At 37.1% G+C, this 14,130-nt stretch overlaps 1 protein-coding gene across 4 annotated transcripts in view; it reads right to left on the minus strand.

Moving 5' to 3' along the window:
• The window catches only part of sugct (succinyl-CoA:glutarate-CoA transferase), a 752,804-nt gene extending 743,815 nt beyond the window's left edge, over positions 1–8,989 (minus strand). For 2 of the 4 annotated variants that reach the window (XM_028803974.2, XM_051928850.1), the window contains exon 1: positions 8,795–8,977. In XM_028803974.2, coding sequence (XP_028659807.1) covers positions 8,795–8,915 — 121 coding nt within the window. In that variant the 5' untranslated portion in view covers positions 8,916–8,977. Of the gene's footprint in view, positions 1–8,794 lie in introns of all 4 variants that reach the window. The other 2 variants (XM_051928849.1, XM_028803973.2) reach the window with 2 other exon arrangements.
• Between the last annotated feature and the right edge of the window lie 5,141 nt (positions 8,990–14,130).

A 14,130-nucleotide genomic window follows, 5' to 3' on the forward strand; every position in this document is an offset into this window, starting at 1 on the left:
ACAGGTTGAAAACAGGAAAGGTAGTAAAAGACACAAAAAGCTGTATACATCTGATAAGCAGTACTCAGATGCTGTTTCTTAAGGAGCAGGAGGAAATACAGTGATGTGCTTGGTCAGCATCGTGGCACTAAAATAAATGCTCTAACAATGCAGAAAAGTAATATAAGGAATAAAATTGTGGGTATGTTGAAGCTAAGAAGTCATTCTTGTAGAAAGTTTAACAATCAGAAGAGATTCCAGTATGTCAAAGCTCATAAAACATGCAGCAACAAAAGGAGGTAGAAAGCTTTATGGAGTGATGACCCAAAGTTGAATTTTTTTGGTTCATAAAGATGCCAGTAATGCCAGAATAAGAGTTCTCAAGGATTACACTAAGGTTTATTTACAGCCTTCTGTAAAACATTGTGGCTACCTTTTCATTTTCTGGGAGTGTATTTCTACTAAACATGCAGGGGATATGGTTAAATTGACTACTGCAAAATATAAACAAATTTTGCTTTGTCATACTGTACCTTTCAGAAAACAGATTATTGGAAAAAAAATCACCTTTCAGGATGATAAAGATGCCAGACACTCTGCAAATGCAACTGAGACCTCTTTGGAGTAGGAGTCTTAAGATTGAACACTAGCAGTATTAGACTGGCCACCCTAGACAAACCAACTTCAACATTATTGACGTCATGTAGGATCACTCGGACAGGGATAAGAAAAATAGCAGCCAAATCCAAGAGAAGAGTTATGGCATCCTTCAAGAACCTTAAGTAATTACCTCAGAACTACTTAAAAAATTATGCAGTACTGTATCAAAATGAATTGTTTCAGTTTTACATTCTATAGGAGATCAACACAAAAAAATAAAACTGTTTTATAAGCATAAAACATTCTTTGTTATTTTACTGTATTGATGTTTATTTATATTTGTTCCCATGTTTTATAGAGTTTTCTGCAAACAAACATTTACTTCGCTTTAAGCATAATTTTCTTGGATGGTCTAAGACTTTTCCAGAGTACTGTATAAGAATTTAACCAATTCTGAAATATCTTGTATTTTAATCATTGTTACAATTAAACATTTTTTACTTTGTACAGTTATATTGTTTATTGATCAATATATGAAATAAATATGAGCTGATGAAACAGTTTCTTCATTTAAGTAACATTGAGTTTGTATTGTAATTAAAATAAGTACATATCGTTGGGATGATGTAGGAAACCAAAGTGCCTGCTGTAAATTCCATACAGACACAAGAAAGCACAAACACTCCACATAGGTAGTGCCAAGGCTAGGATCTGAACCCAAGCCCCTGGAGTTGTGAAGAAACACCACTAACCAGTGTGACAGTCTGATATCCACATCCAGAAATTATCCAACCAAATGTTCTTTAACATAATTCTAGCAAAACACTTCTGCCATCTAAATCAAGAAAAAGCTAAAAGTTGCCTTCTAACTCAAAAGAAAACCTACAAGACAGGAATATGACCCAGATGGGACACCAGTCCATCAGTGAGCAGCAAATTACATAGATTACAATTTACATTTTAAATTACCATATATACGAGCGGATAAGTTCTCCCGTGGATAAGTCGGGACTTGATCTTACTGTATAATTTCTGGTATTTTATAATGTTGGTCATTTAAATTGAAAGCGGAAAACTCACACTATTGGTCCAAGAGATTATGATATGCTAACCCCCAACTGAGAGAGTAACCACAGAGCACACTGGCTTTTTTTCTATGTGGGTGCGGCAATGCGTTGTATCAGTGTGTGCTCCTAACCTCTCTCTCTCTCTCTCTCTATTGTGCCTACGTGGCCACACGGTAATACCCGAACTATTCCGAAGCAACGTTTACACTGATTTCTGTTTTTTGTATCACACATACCTCATACACCTTTATCGTAAGAGCATCCCTTATCTGCGATGGAGCGTTCAATCAGAAGAAAATATGAAGCTGGTTTTAAATTAAATGTCGTTGAAGTAGCGAAAGAAATTGGTAACTGCGCTGCTGCAACAAAATTCAATGCGTCTGAGAAACTGATGCGAGATTGGAGGAGGCAAGAAGATGTAAAAAAAAAAATTAAGTATCGCATTTTTGAACAGGCGTATAAGTGAGTATATATGGTAATTACTGTGGATCAGGTCCAAAGATATTGACAGAACAATCAAAAAAAAGAAACCATCTTTGTTTCTTCCATTTCAGAAGAGAAATACAGTATGATACTACCACTCATACTCTAGGGAATTCATAAAAACTGTACTGTAATGGCTTTAATTTACAATATGTGAAAAGTGTCAAATTCATCCATAAATTGCATTTGCATTTCTAGATATTCAACATAAACTTGAACCTACAGTCAAATCAAATTTATACAATTTCTTACCCTGCTGCGTACACTAAATTTTGCATTCTGTATGTTTTGTAATAAAATTCATTAATTATAAAAGTTGATATTTATCCATTCTCAGTTCACAAAAAATAGACTTGGAACTTACATTATCCCAAAATTGTTTTATGTATATTGAAGACAAGACATTACACTGTTCCAAAAAGTCATATATCAAATCATGCAATCAATTCAGAAGTGTGGATGTGGTACAACTGTATTTTAATCAGAGCAGACTTTGGTAATATATATAGTAGATCAATGTTTTGATGTGGCTGGCTCTCAGTTCACTTTTGATTCCAGCCTTACAGTCTGCCCCTACAACAACAACTTGGGTGGGTGGCTGGATGATTGTCTTGTATTGCAGGTTTACTGTTTACACTGCTAACCAATACAGGCAGCAATGGAGAAAAATATAAGTTGTTTGAAAATATGTTTTGACTCAATGTGTAACCAATTGTATTGTGGTGAACTGCTCTCAAGAGCTGTTTGATGAAAAACTCTATTCTTCTTTACATATCTACTTGGGTTATCTCTGAATATCCCTACATCCTAAAGACTGTAAATTGTACCTGTGAGTGCAGGTATGTATGCAAATGAGCAAATAGTCTATAGGCCCATTCAAAATTGGCAACTACCTTGTACCCAGTGCTACCATGTTGGGTTGTCTTCCTAGAACCCAGAACTTAATTAACCAGATTCAGAAAATGGATAAACAATTCTTTGTGCTAGTTGGAGGTCTTTATGTGAACCACAGTTCCAGTGACTGTCTGTTCATATACAAGTGTGCATACTTAACTCTCACCCTTGATTCATCCATCCACCAATTTGCCAATCAATGTAACCCCATTTCAGAGACAGAGTGAAGCAAAGCCTATCTTACCTGCATAAGTAACAAGCCAGAAATCTTTCTGTTTTATATATTCTTTTTAAATATAATCCAGGGTAATTAATCATGTATCAAATGGTATCTTTAATCATTAAACATTCCAAGATTAAAGAAGCTGGTAAAGGACTCATCTAATTGATTCACATCATAAGCTATGTATCCCACAGTGACAATAAACTTTCATCATACGACATAAGGAACACAACTGGCTGAATTTCACTTTCATAGCAAATAGTTTCTAATGTGTGTATATTTAAATGTTTGCATTAAAACTTTGTGATCTAAGTCAAATGGGCTTAGTATCACAAGTTGTAACCAAAAATAAAAACTACTAGTCAAAGGAATCTTCCTAAGATTAATTCACTTTTGTTTTTAAGGCCAAGCAAACAACTGATCAGCTTAATGGTAGTCGGGCATGCAGCTGCATGTTTTTACTGCAACCTCTATCTTCCTTAATCAATTGTTGTGATTAAATCTTTTTTTTTTTTGCTTTTAAAATCCCACATCAAACAGCGATTAACTTGTATGAATTTTTTCAAAGTTGTGTATTTTATTGGTATTTACAAAATCATTTCATAAATAGTTTGTTTTTTTCTCTAAAAATATTGTCAAACTGTTCCACTAAGTGCCACTTCTGCACACATTTATCACATCTGAGGATCATTTTAATAAAAATGTGTAATGTTATATATATCAAAGAGACAACTGTTGTTCTACCCATCAACTTCCAATACACATCTGTAACTTAGAACTTTAATACAGGGTGGTCCAGATCTAACTATGCAATTATTGCATTGCATTGCATTAAACGTTGCATAGTTAGATCTGGACCACCCTATACAACTCCAGGTTATGGTAACCAAGAGCTCTTCCTGAATGTACAGTAGTCTATAGCAAATCACACTCAACCGCATAGACACCTGGCTAAATTAGAGTCAGCAGTCAAGCTAATCTGCACATTTTTGTAAAATGGGAAGTGCACTGCAATCCCACTACCAAGCGCTTCCCACCCCATAACTAAAATGCGAACATAATTTTATAAAGATGAGACGTTTGACACTGAGGCTTCAAAGCTTGTATCAGTTTAATGAAGCACCCTGTTTCAAAGCAATATCGAAACTTGTATCAAAGCTTTAAAACCATGCGACTGACAACATCTGAAGATTTAAACATCACTGAAGTACCAGGAGCAGTCTGTTTCAAATCTTTGTGCTGTCCCACATGCTATAAAATGAGATGTGAAACTACCATTCATATCTTATACAGAGAAGATACTGAATTAAATTTGGAGTCCAAAAATGTGAAATCTGTTATCTGACAGCAAATACCATGCTATACTGTTCTTCTGTACTGAACTTACAATATGTCATTAGTACTCTAGTCTATTATAGACACATTATCTTTACTTTCTTATGTGTGCTCAGTTCCCTAAACTCTCTTATTATCTTTTTTGCCCCAAAACCAATTATTCCCAAAACACGATGGAAAAATATTATGTATTCACACTGCCTTACAGCAAAACTCCCCCTGAAATAAAAATGGGGTTGCATACTTATGAATCAGTGGTGGCTTTGATGAATGTTTGAGGAGTTACATCAGCCTTGTGATGAGCTACCAGCAGTATTACAGTAGTTGGCATTCCATCATACAAATGATCAGCTGTGGTGACAGCTTCAGGTGAACCTACAAAGGTCTCAAATTAATTCCAACTATTGCAGCAATGCCAAGTGGTCCTTTTAAGGATAGTGAGCTGCCAAAAAGAGCGATGTAAGGAGCAAGAGTCTGTTAGTACACAGTACAGGAGAGCACTGGTCTGTGTTACAATATTTACAATGGCAACGAATTAAATCTTTGACAGCATGAGGTCAAAATGAACACAATGGGTGTTCTTGAGCTTTTAGCATTTTAGTGCATATGTCACATTGTAATTATGTGATCAACTCAGGCTGCGTCAAGCTCATGGCTGCTATGATATCTGTAACCAACCAGATGTCATGATTTTCAAAGTTTCAAAGCTTTGGATCTTTTTTTCTGGGACAATCTGGTAGAAGCTTCAGAAGCTTCGTGGGACTTTGTCCACCCATCACCATAAATTTATTTCACTGTACCTATAATAAAATCTAACATTAACTGTGGTAGACAGAATATGTTTGAACTAAAAACGGACATCAGTTAGCCTGTGTCCAATAAAATCCTGCATCCCCAGTGGTTTACATTAAAAGAGATCAAGTCTGGTAGCTCTAGACTAGGGACCTACTCTCACAGTCCTGGATGGCTACAGTGGCTGCAGGTTTTCGTTCCAACCAGTTTTCTTAATTAGAAACCAGGCCTAGCATATAGTAAAGCACGGTATTTAATTTTGTGGTTTCTTAGTGCTTTTACTCTTCCAAGGCAAATTTACATCACATTGTAGGGCAGGGATACTCACTCATGGCCCTGGAGGACTGCAGTGGCTGTAGGTTTTCGCTTGAACTAATTTCTTAATTAGACTTCATTTATTTGCTATTATAGCAGTATGTTTTGTGGCTTTATTTTACTTAACTATCTTTTTACAATTCACAACCTTTAATTAAATATTTTAATTTTAAGCAGCTGCATTTAGGTTTATAATTGTTTCCTGTTTTCTTAACCAGCCACAGTTAATAGCTAAATACAAATAACAAAGAAACTACCAGCTTGCCATTTAACTTGATATGATTTAAAATGCTGGATGTGCATCATGAGGTGTCTGTGTTACTAGAAGGTTTGGAAATAAAAGAGAGAGAAAAGGGTAGGATCATGAAGTGCAAATCTGTTCCAGTCCACAAAACACAGAGATAATGCTCTCGGAAAAGAAAACTTTGTGATGTAATTAAAGTTGGTCTTGGGTGAATGAAAGCACTAACATGTTAACATAGTTCAATACCAAGTTTCACTATCAGCAAGGATGGTGTTCTAATTAGAAAACTGGTTGGACTAAAAACCTGTAACCACATGGACCTTCCAGGACCATGAGTGAAGATCCCTGCTCTATGCCAGTGTCTCTCAAATTTAGTCCTGGAGGACCCCTGTGGCTACAAGTTTTCATCCCAACCAATTTCTTCTTTTAATTAGATTCCTATGTTAACTAAGCAAGCTGTGTTTGTGTTGTTTTGTATTAACAAATAAATTACAAATTAGATATGATATATTTTGACTAAATGAAGCAGGAATTTATATAGAGTACTTTTTTTTCTTTTTAGCATTTTTTTTCTTTTTAATTATCTGGTTATTTATGCCATTATTTACTAAGAAGCCCACAAGTAGGTAACACTAAATTATCTGTCCTTTAGCAATCCATGCAATTCATTCTGGCATCTGTTATGTTTGTCACTAATTGTCAGTATTTGTACACAAGAAAAAACTCTACAAATAAGGAGAATTAAAAACAAAATCACAGAGTTAATCATCTAAAGACATAGGAATAATTAAAAATGTTCCTTAATTTGTTATGTGACGAGGGCCCTTGGTGGTGAAATACATGCAATATTGCAGAGACCTAGGCTGTCCCCTTGGAGGTCAGACGGTGATGTGCCGCTACGTGTGCCATTTTGCAAAGCAGAAAAAAAAGAAGTGCCACTAGAGCACAGTGCCTGGGTACAACACAAGCCAAGAGAGATGGTATGCCTTGGTAAGTTTAAATGCTTGTGCATCTCAGTAAAAGTGTCCTCCACAAACAGAACATGAAGGAATTGGAGATTGTAGAATTTATTAGTTGGTCACTACCAATGCATCTTTCAGTTTCTACTTACAGTACCAGCAATGTTTCTTGGCGTACCAGTTAGTACCTTCTGCTCTTTCTCCACTGCTTTTCAACAGAATGTTTGTGTATCACGACGCTCTGACCTTCCACACACCGCCAACCCTGCTTGACTAATATACAGTATCATGTAAAAGTAATAACAAAAGGCAAGGCGCAAGATGCCGACTAAAGAGACTACCTCCAGTCATTTTGTTCCACTTGAAGCACTGAAAAATTGTACATAATTCACAAAATTATTTCTTTTTCTTTTCACCTGTTTTTTTTCTGCACAATACTTAAAACATTCAGTCCTTGTAAATGTGCAGCCTGTAAAAGTTGATGCTGTATGTAATTATTTAAAGTAAACAACAATTCAGTGCATATTGCTTTTGAACTAAAGCCTCCAAAACTTTGTAGCACAGCAAGATTACCAATCAAGATGTTGCATTCCAATTTGATTTAAGTTACTGTTTTTACAGGATGTGCTACAGGATGCTATCATATTTATACGCAAAATCCCGGTTATCTCTGCTAATTACCTGTTTGAGTTCAATTGTGTTTTCCAACAACAACCATCAACAAAAGCCAAGGTCAGACACTAGGAAAGAAGAAGAACTGATCGACGGCATGAATGTTTTACGCATGGGCAATTTTATGTGGAATACTCAAACATAAGGAGTTCCTTCGAACTAATAATATTAACACCTGGTTAAAAAAACGTATACAGAAAAGTACTCAGTTTGTTACAAAGTACTTCTGATACATCTGATTAACAACACTTAACTGAGGCCCATTGTCTTAGGAAATTTCACAGACGAAGTCAGACAACACAGATAGTAAAGGTATTTTTAACAGTAATGTGCATTTCTGACTGCAAAATAAGAGAAGAAATAAAAAGGAAAACAAATTAAACAAGGAAATCAATTAAAGGTAAAACGATTTACCGATTGTGAAACTAACTATAACAAAAACGAGAGCCCCAGGACTGAACTTAAGAATCATGGCTATAGACAATGGGGAAAAAAAGTGGGATTCAAACCCTCTCAGATTTAACATACTTCTTGGCTTATTGAGTCAACTTAAAAAAATACGTAAGTCACAGTAGTTGTTTGATTTGGATATACCCTACCTGGAAGATTAAATACTATTCAGTCTGTTTTCAGTTGTCAGTAAAAGACTACTTTGGCCATGTTTACAACATTTCTGACTTTCAAACTGTATACTGACGGCCTGCCACCTACTAACAGCGGGTGAATCATCCATTAATTTTACTAATTGCTTGATTCAATCAAACATTAATTCATATAGAACTTTCGTGGCAAACGGTCTCATTGGTTGAACAAGACAGCTTTCAAAAGTATTCTAATAGTCTCATATTTATAATTTTCTAAACAAAAGTTGAGGAATTGTTAAAAAAAATGGGAAATGCGACTCAACTATATAAAATCAACAGTAAGTTAAACAGAGTTCACGGCACCAAATGACAGTTGCTTTAAAACTCCACTTTCGCCACCTACCGGTGGCTTCATTTTAACATTATTCCTAAGAGAATACATTATTTGAGAATATAAATAAAAATACGGCGCTCCAGTTGCACGAGATTACTATGAAAATTGCATTAATGCATGGAGGCGGCACAAGCACGCAACCGAGAAGGCCCCCTACTCAGTTAAGTCTTCCCTAGCCCGGAGCACTGTCACTAGCTGTCGGAACCGCGGTCAGCACATCCAGCGGCAGGGTCCGATTAAGCATTTGCGGTACCTGGCTGCGTCAGGCTTAGTAACCTCTTGCAGTTTCCGCCATGCGGGCGGGTAGGAAACGGCCGAGCAAGCCTTAAGTACGCCGCAAAGCCAGCGGTGAACACCGTTGCAGCGCCATACATCTTCTTCGCGTAGCGTGGACTCTGACTGGCTGACTGGCACGCAACCAAAGAGGGAGTGCTGACAGGAAAGGGCCAGGCTCAGGGAAAAGAGGCGGACGGGTAAGCGAATACAGTTGCGGGAGGACTCTGTGCCTTAAGGTGAATCGGTAGTTGCATTCGCAAGGGTCATTTTAATTTAATGTCGTGCTGTTTTTTTTAAAGATTTTTTTCCAGAAGTGTTTGATATAATGTTTGTAAAGTTCATATATATTTAAGATAATTTTTTAAATACAGCCCCTAAGATGCTAACATTTAAACCGCTGAATAGATAGATAGATAGATCCATTGCTATATCCATCTTCACGAATTCAAGATTAAAATGCATACCTAAGCAAATAAGTTGCCTTTAACATTTGTCAGAAATATTTTAAAAGGGACGGTACTTAAAACACGAAACTAGCTCAATAGTAATTCTACTCTGGGTATATTTACAATACAATACAATACAATTTATTTTTGTATAGCCCAAAATCACACAAGAAGTGCCGCAATGGGCTTTAACAGGCCCTGCCTCTTGACAGCCCAGACCTCCCCCGGGGTGACTCTCTAAGAAGACAGGGAAAAACTCCCCAAAAAAAAACCCTGTAGGGAAAAATGGGAGAAACCTTGGGAAAGGCAGCTCAAAGAGAGACCACTTTCCAGGTAGGTTGGGCATGCAGTGGGTGTCAAAAAGAAGGGGGTCAATACAATACAGTACAATACACAGAACAGAACAAATCCTCAATACAGTATAAAAATAAAAATTTTAGAAGTATGGAGCAGAATTTAACAGTAGATGATATCATATAATAAGATTTGGATATATTTAGAGTCCTGGAGACCTCATCCATCAAGCTGCCTCCCCCATTTGGCCATTCCATGGCTGAAACAGCGCTGGGCCAGCCAATCCGATGAAAGGACCCCTCCTTCCCATGATTCCTGCGATCCTCCATCACAGATGACTTTACCTTAGGCAGGCAAAACAACTTGACAGGTGGGCCGTGGCACCAAGTGCCACATTTGAGTACCGAGAAGAGAAACAGAATAGGTGAGGGTTAGTATCCAATTATAACTATCATGTTACGTATGTTTTAGTGCTAATGACTAACAACAGAGATGCAGTCTGTACAGTTAATCAGCAGCTCTATTCAGGATATGCTAAACTGAAGTAGTGAGTCTTCAGCCGGGATTTAAAAGCTGAGACTGAAGGGGCATCTCTTATAGTTGCAGGCAGACCATTCCACAGTTTAGGGGCCCTGTAACTAAAAGCTCGACCTCCCATTGTTATTTTATTAATCCTTAAAATCATAAGCAGACTGGCATCTTGAGATCTTAATGTGCGCTGTGGTTTGTAAGTCATGATTAGTTTCGACAAGTAAGCCGGACCTTGTCCATTTAATGCATTATATGTTAAAAGGAGGATTTTGAAATCTGCCCTAAACTTAACCGGGAGCCAGTGTAAGAATTTAAGAACTGGAGTTATGTGTTCGTATTTTCTTGTTCTTGTAATAATTCTTGCAGCCGCATTTTGGATTAACTGGAGGCAGTATAGAGAACAGTTTGAACATCCAGTGAACACCGCATTGCAGTAGTCAATCCTACTAGAGATAAATGCATGAATTATTTTCACAGAATCCTGTTTATTTAGAAAGCGCCTTAATTTTCTAACATTTTTAAGATGGAAGAGACATGATTTGGACAACTTTGTAATATGTGCTTTAAATGACATGCTAGAGTCAAAGATAACTCCTAGATTGCGGGCTGATTCAGTATAATTAATGGGGATTCCAACTGAGTTAAATGATGACAAAATATTATTATGATCAACGTCATTCCCTCCAACAATTAACATCTCTGTTTTATCTGTGTTTAAAGACAAGTAGTTCTTATTCATCCACTCCTTTAATTCACTAACACAACTAATTAAAGACAACATTGGAGAAACTTCATTTGATTTTAATGAAAGATATTACTGGGTGTCATCTGCATACGAGTGAACATTAACATTATGTTTCCTAATGAGAGATCCCAGTGGAAGCATGTAAGGTGAAAACAATAAAGGTCCCAGTACTGAGCCCTGCGGGACATCATATTGAACTTCTGTGTATAATGATGGAGTACTGTAAGCACATTTCTGTACATATTGGAATCGATTTGATAAATAACTAATCCAAGCGAGCATGGTGCCTGTAAGCCCCACATCATTTTCTAGCCTGTGTAGTAAAATAGAATGGTCAATGGTGTCAAATGCTGCACTTAAGTCCAACAACATAATTACAGTGGAGTTTCCTTCATCAGAGGATATCAGAATGTCATTTACAACCCGTGTTAGTGCCATTTCTGTACTATGACCAGTGCAGAAACCAGATTGCAATTTCTCAAATAAATTGTAATGCATAAGGTGTGATTGAAGCTGACTGGCGATTACTTTTTCTAGTATTTTAGAGAGGAACAGTAAATTTGAAATAGGCCTATAATTATTTAGTATATGTGGGTCTAGGTCTGACTTTTTAAGTAATGGTTTAATGACTGACACTTTTAGTGCATCAGGTACTGTGCCATGCAATAATGAACTATTGATAACGTTTAGAATAGGCACTGCAAGGACATCCATTGCACTTTTTACTAGTTTTGTTGGCACTGGATCTAGGGAACAAGTAGTGGGCTTAATTTTAGAAATTAAAGTTAAGACTATCTGCTCAGTTACAATATTAAAATTATTAAAGTGCTGAATGCAATGTGAGACAGGGTCTGCTAAGCTAGTATTTGGTTTGTAGTGTGATGCAGAGATCTGGGATCATATATTTTTAATTTTCTCATTGAAGAAGTTCATAAAGTCTGTACTGCTAATATCTGTTGCTATTTTGCACTGTTGATCTGAATTTCCATTTGTTAATTTAGCCACTGTTCTAAACAATACCCGAGGATTTTTATTATTGCTATCTATTATTGTAGAATAGTATTCTGAGCGAGCTTTAAAGAGGGCTTTTTTATATTTATTAACACTCTCTGTCCATGCAATTTGAAAGACATGTAGCTTTGTTGTTCTCCATCTGCGCTCCAGTTTTCGACACTCTAATTTAAGAGCTTGAGTGTTTTCATTAAACCAGGGAGAGTTTCTATGTGCTTTGGTCACTTTTGTTTTAAGGGGAGCCACTGTGTCCAGTGCATTTCTTACGGTCACATTATAATGTGATGTTAGCTGATCTAAATTGTTTTCCACATTTACATTTGATGTTAACTGATCTAAATGGCCCTTTATTTAAATAAAAGGCAGCAAAGAGGCCCCTGAGGCTTATCCTTATGCCTACAAAATTTCATACCCCAGCCCAATGACTGACTGCAGTTGGCAGGTTCTCGTGGGATTTTTTCACATATCCTAAAAAGTCTGAAGTAGCATAAACTAACAAGAAATGTAATGATTTACTTCATGAGATACAAGTGCTTAATAAATAAGAATATTTGTGTCAAATATTTGAAATATTAAAATGTATGCTTCAAGTTAAAATTTTAAAGTCTAAATATTAACAGTTGTGATGTTATTTTTAAAAAATGTTTTCTATTACATTTGTAATCACTGATATTGTAATAGTCTATAATAATACCCTTCTTCTTCTTTCGGCTACTTCAGTTAAGGGTTGCCACAGCGGATCATTTTCTTCCATATCTTCCTGTCTTCTGCATCTTGCTCTGTTACACCCATCACCTGCATGTCCTCTCTCACCACATCCATAAACCTTCTCTTAGGCCTTCCTCTTTTCCTCCTGCCTGACAGCTCTATCCTTAGCACCCTTCTCCCAATATACCCAGCATCTCTCCTCTGCATATGTCCAAACCAACGCAATCTCGCCTCTCTGACTTTGTCTTCCAACCGTCCAACCTGAGCTGACCCTCTAATGTACTCATTTCTAATCCTGTCCATCCTTGTCACACCCAATGCAAATCTTAGCATCTTTAACTCTGCCACCTCCAGCTGTGTCTCCTGTTTTCTGGTCAGTGCCACCGTCTCCAGCCCATATAACATAGCTGGTCTCACTACCATCCTGTAGACTTTCCCTTTCATTCTTGTTGATACCCATCTGTCACAAATCACTCCTGACACTCTTCTCTACCCATTCCACCCTGCCTGGACACTCTTTTTTTTTTTTTTTTTACCTCTCTTCCACAATCCCTGATACTCTGTACTGTTGCTCCCAAGTATTTAAACTCATCCAGCTTCGCCAACTCTACTCCTTGCATCCTCACCATTCCTCTGACCACCCTCTCATTTACACACATGTATTCTGTCTTCTTCCTACTGACCTTCATTCCTCTCCTCTCTAGAGCATATCTCCACCTCTCCAGGGTCTCCTCAACCTGCTTACTACTCTCACTACAGATCACAATGTCATCAGCAAACATCATAGTTCATAGGGACTCCTGTCTAATCTCCTCTGTCAACCTGTCCATCACCATTGGAAATAAAGGACTCAGAGCTGATCCCTAATGTAATCCCACCTCCACTTTAAACGCATCTGTCACTTCCAGCGTAGACCTCACCACTCTTGCACTTCCCTCGTACATATCCTGTACAACTCTTACGTACTTCTCTGCCACTCCTGACTTCTTCATACAATACTACAGCTCCTCTTGAGGCACCTGTCATTTGATATTTGCCATTTTTAACCTTCTGGGAGTAGGTCTTAGAGAGCTAGGACCACCAGTAAAGAACCAAAAATATTATATTTGTGATCAGCAACCTCGAAACAGCATAAAGCAACACTCAACATGCATATATTACTGTTCCCCTTTCTTTTTTTTTTTTTTTGATTGTGGGTTTTTCAGATGTTGAGTGCCAGAAATAGAGGGGAATCTCAAAAAAGGATGACATCTTGAATAACTAGACATCGAGACAAGTCAATGTAATAGGTGGGGATTTTCTCATACTGGTGAGTCAGGAGGTGTCAGACAGGAAAAAAAAAAAGTTATTTTAAAGTGTCCATAAGTAACTCTTGTGAACACAAAATTCTGTTTCAGATGTGTTTCATTATTTGGCAACTTTACATTGCTCTAGGTTAGTGGTTCACAAGTGCAGTCCTGGTATACCACTGTGGCTGCAGGCTTTCGTTCCAAATAATTTCACAAATAAATGGCTTAGTCTTCTAAATAATGTAATTGTTTGATTAGTCTTTTTCTTCTTTTATTTTGCATTCAGAAG

Source organism: Erpetoichthys calabaricus, chromosome 6 (genome assembly GCF_900747795.2).
Source record: "Erpetoichthys calabaricus chromosome 6, fErpCal1.3, whole genome shotgun sequence".
Classification (NCBI taxonomy): Eukaryota; Metazoa; Chordata; class Cladistia; order Polypteriformes; family Polypteridae; genus Erpetoichthys; species Erpetoichthys calabaricus.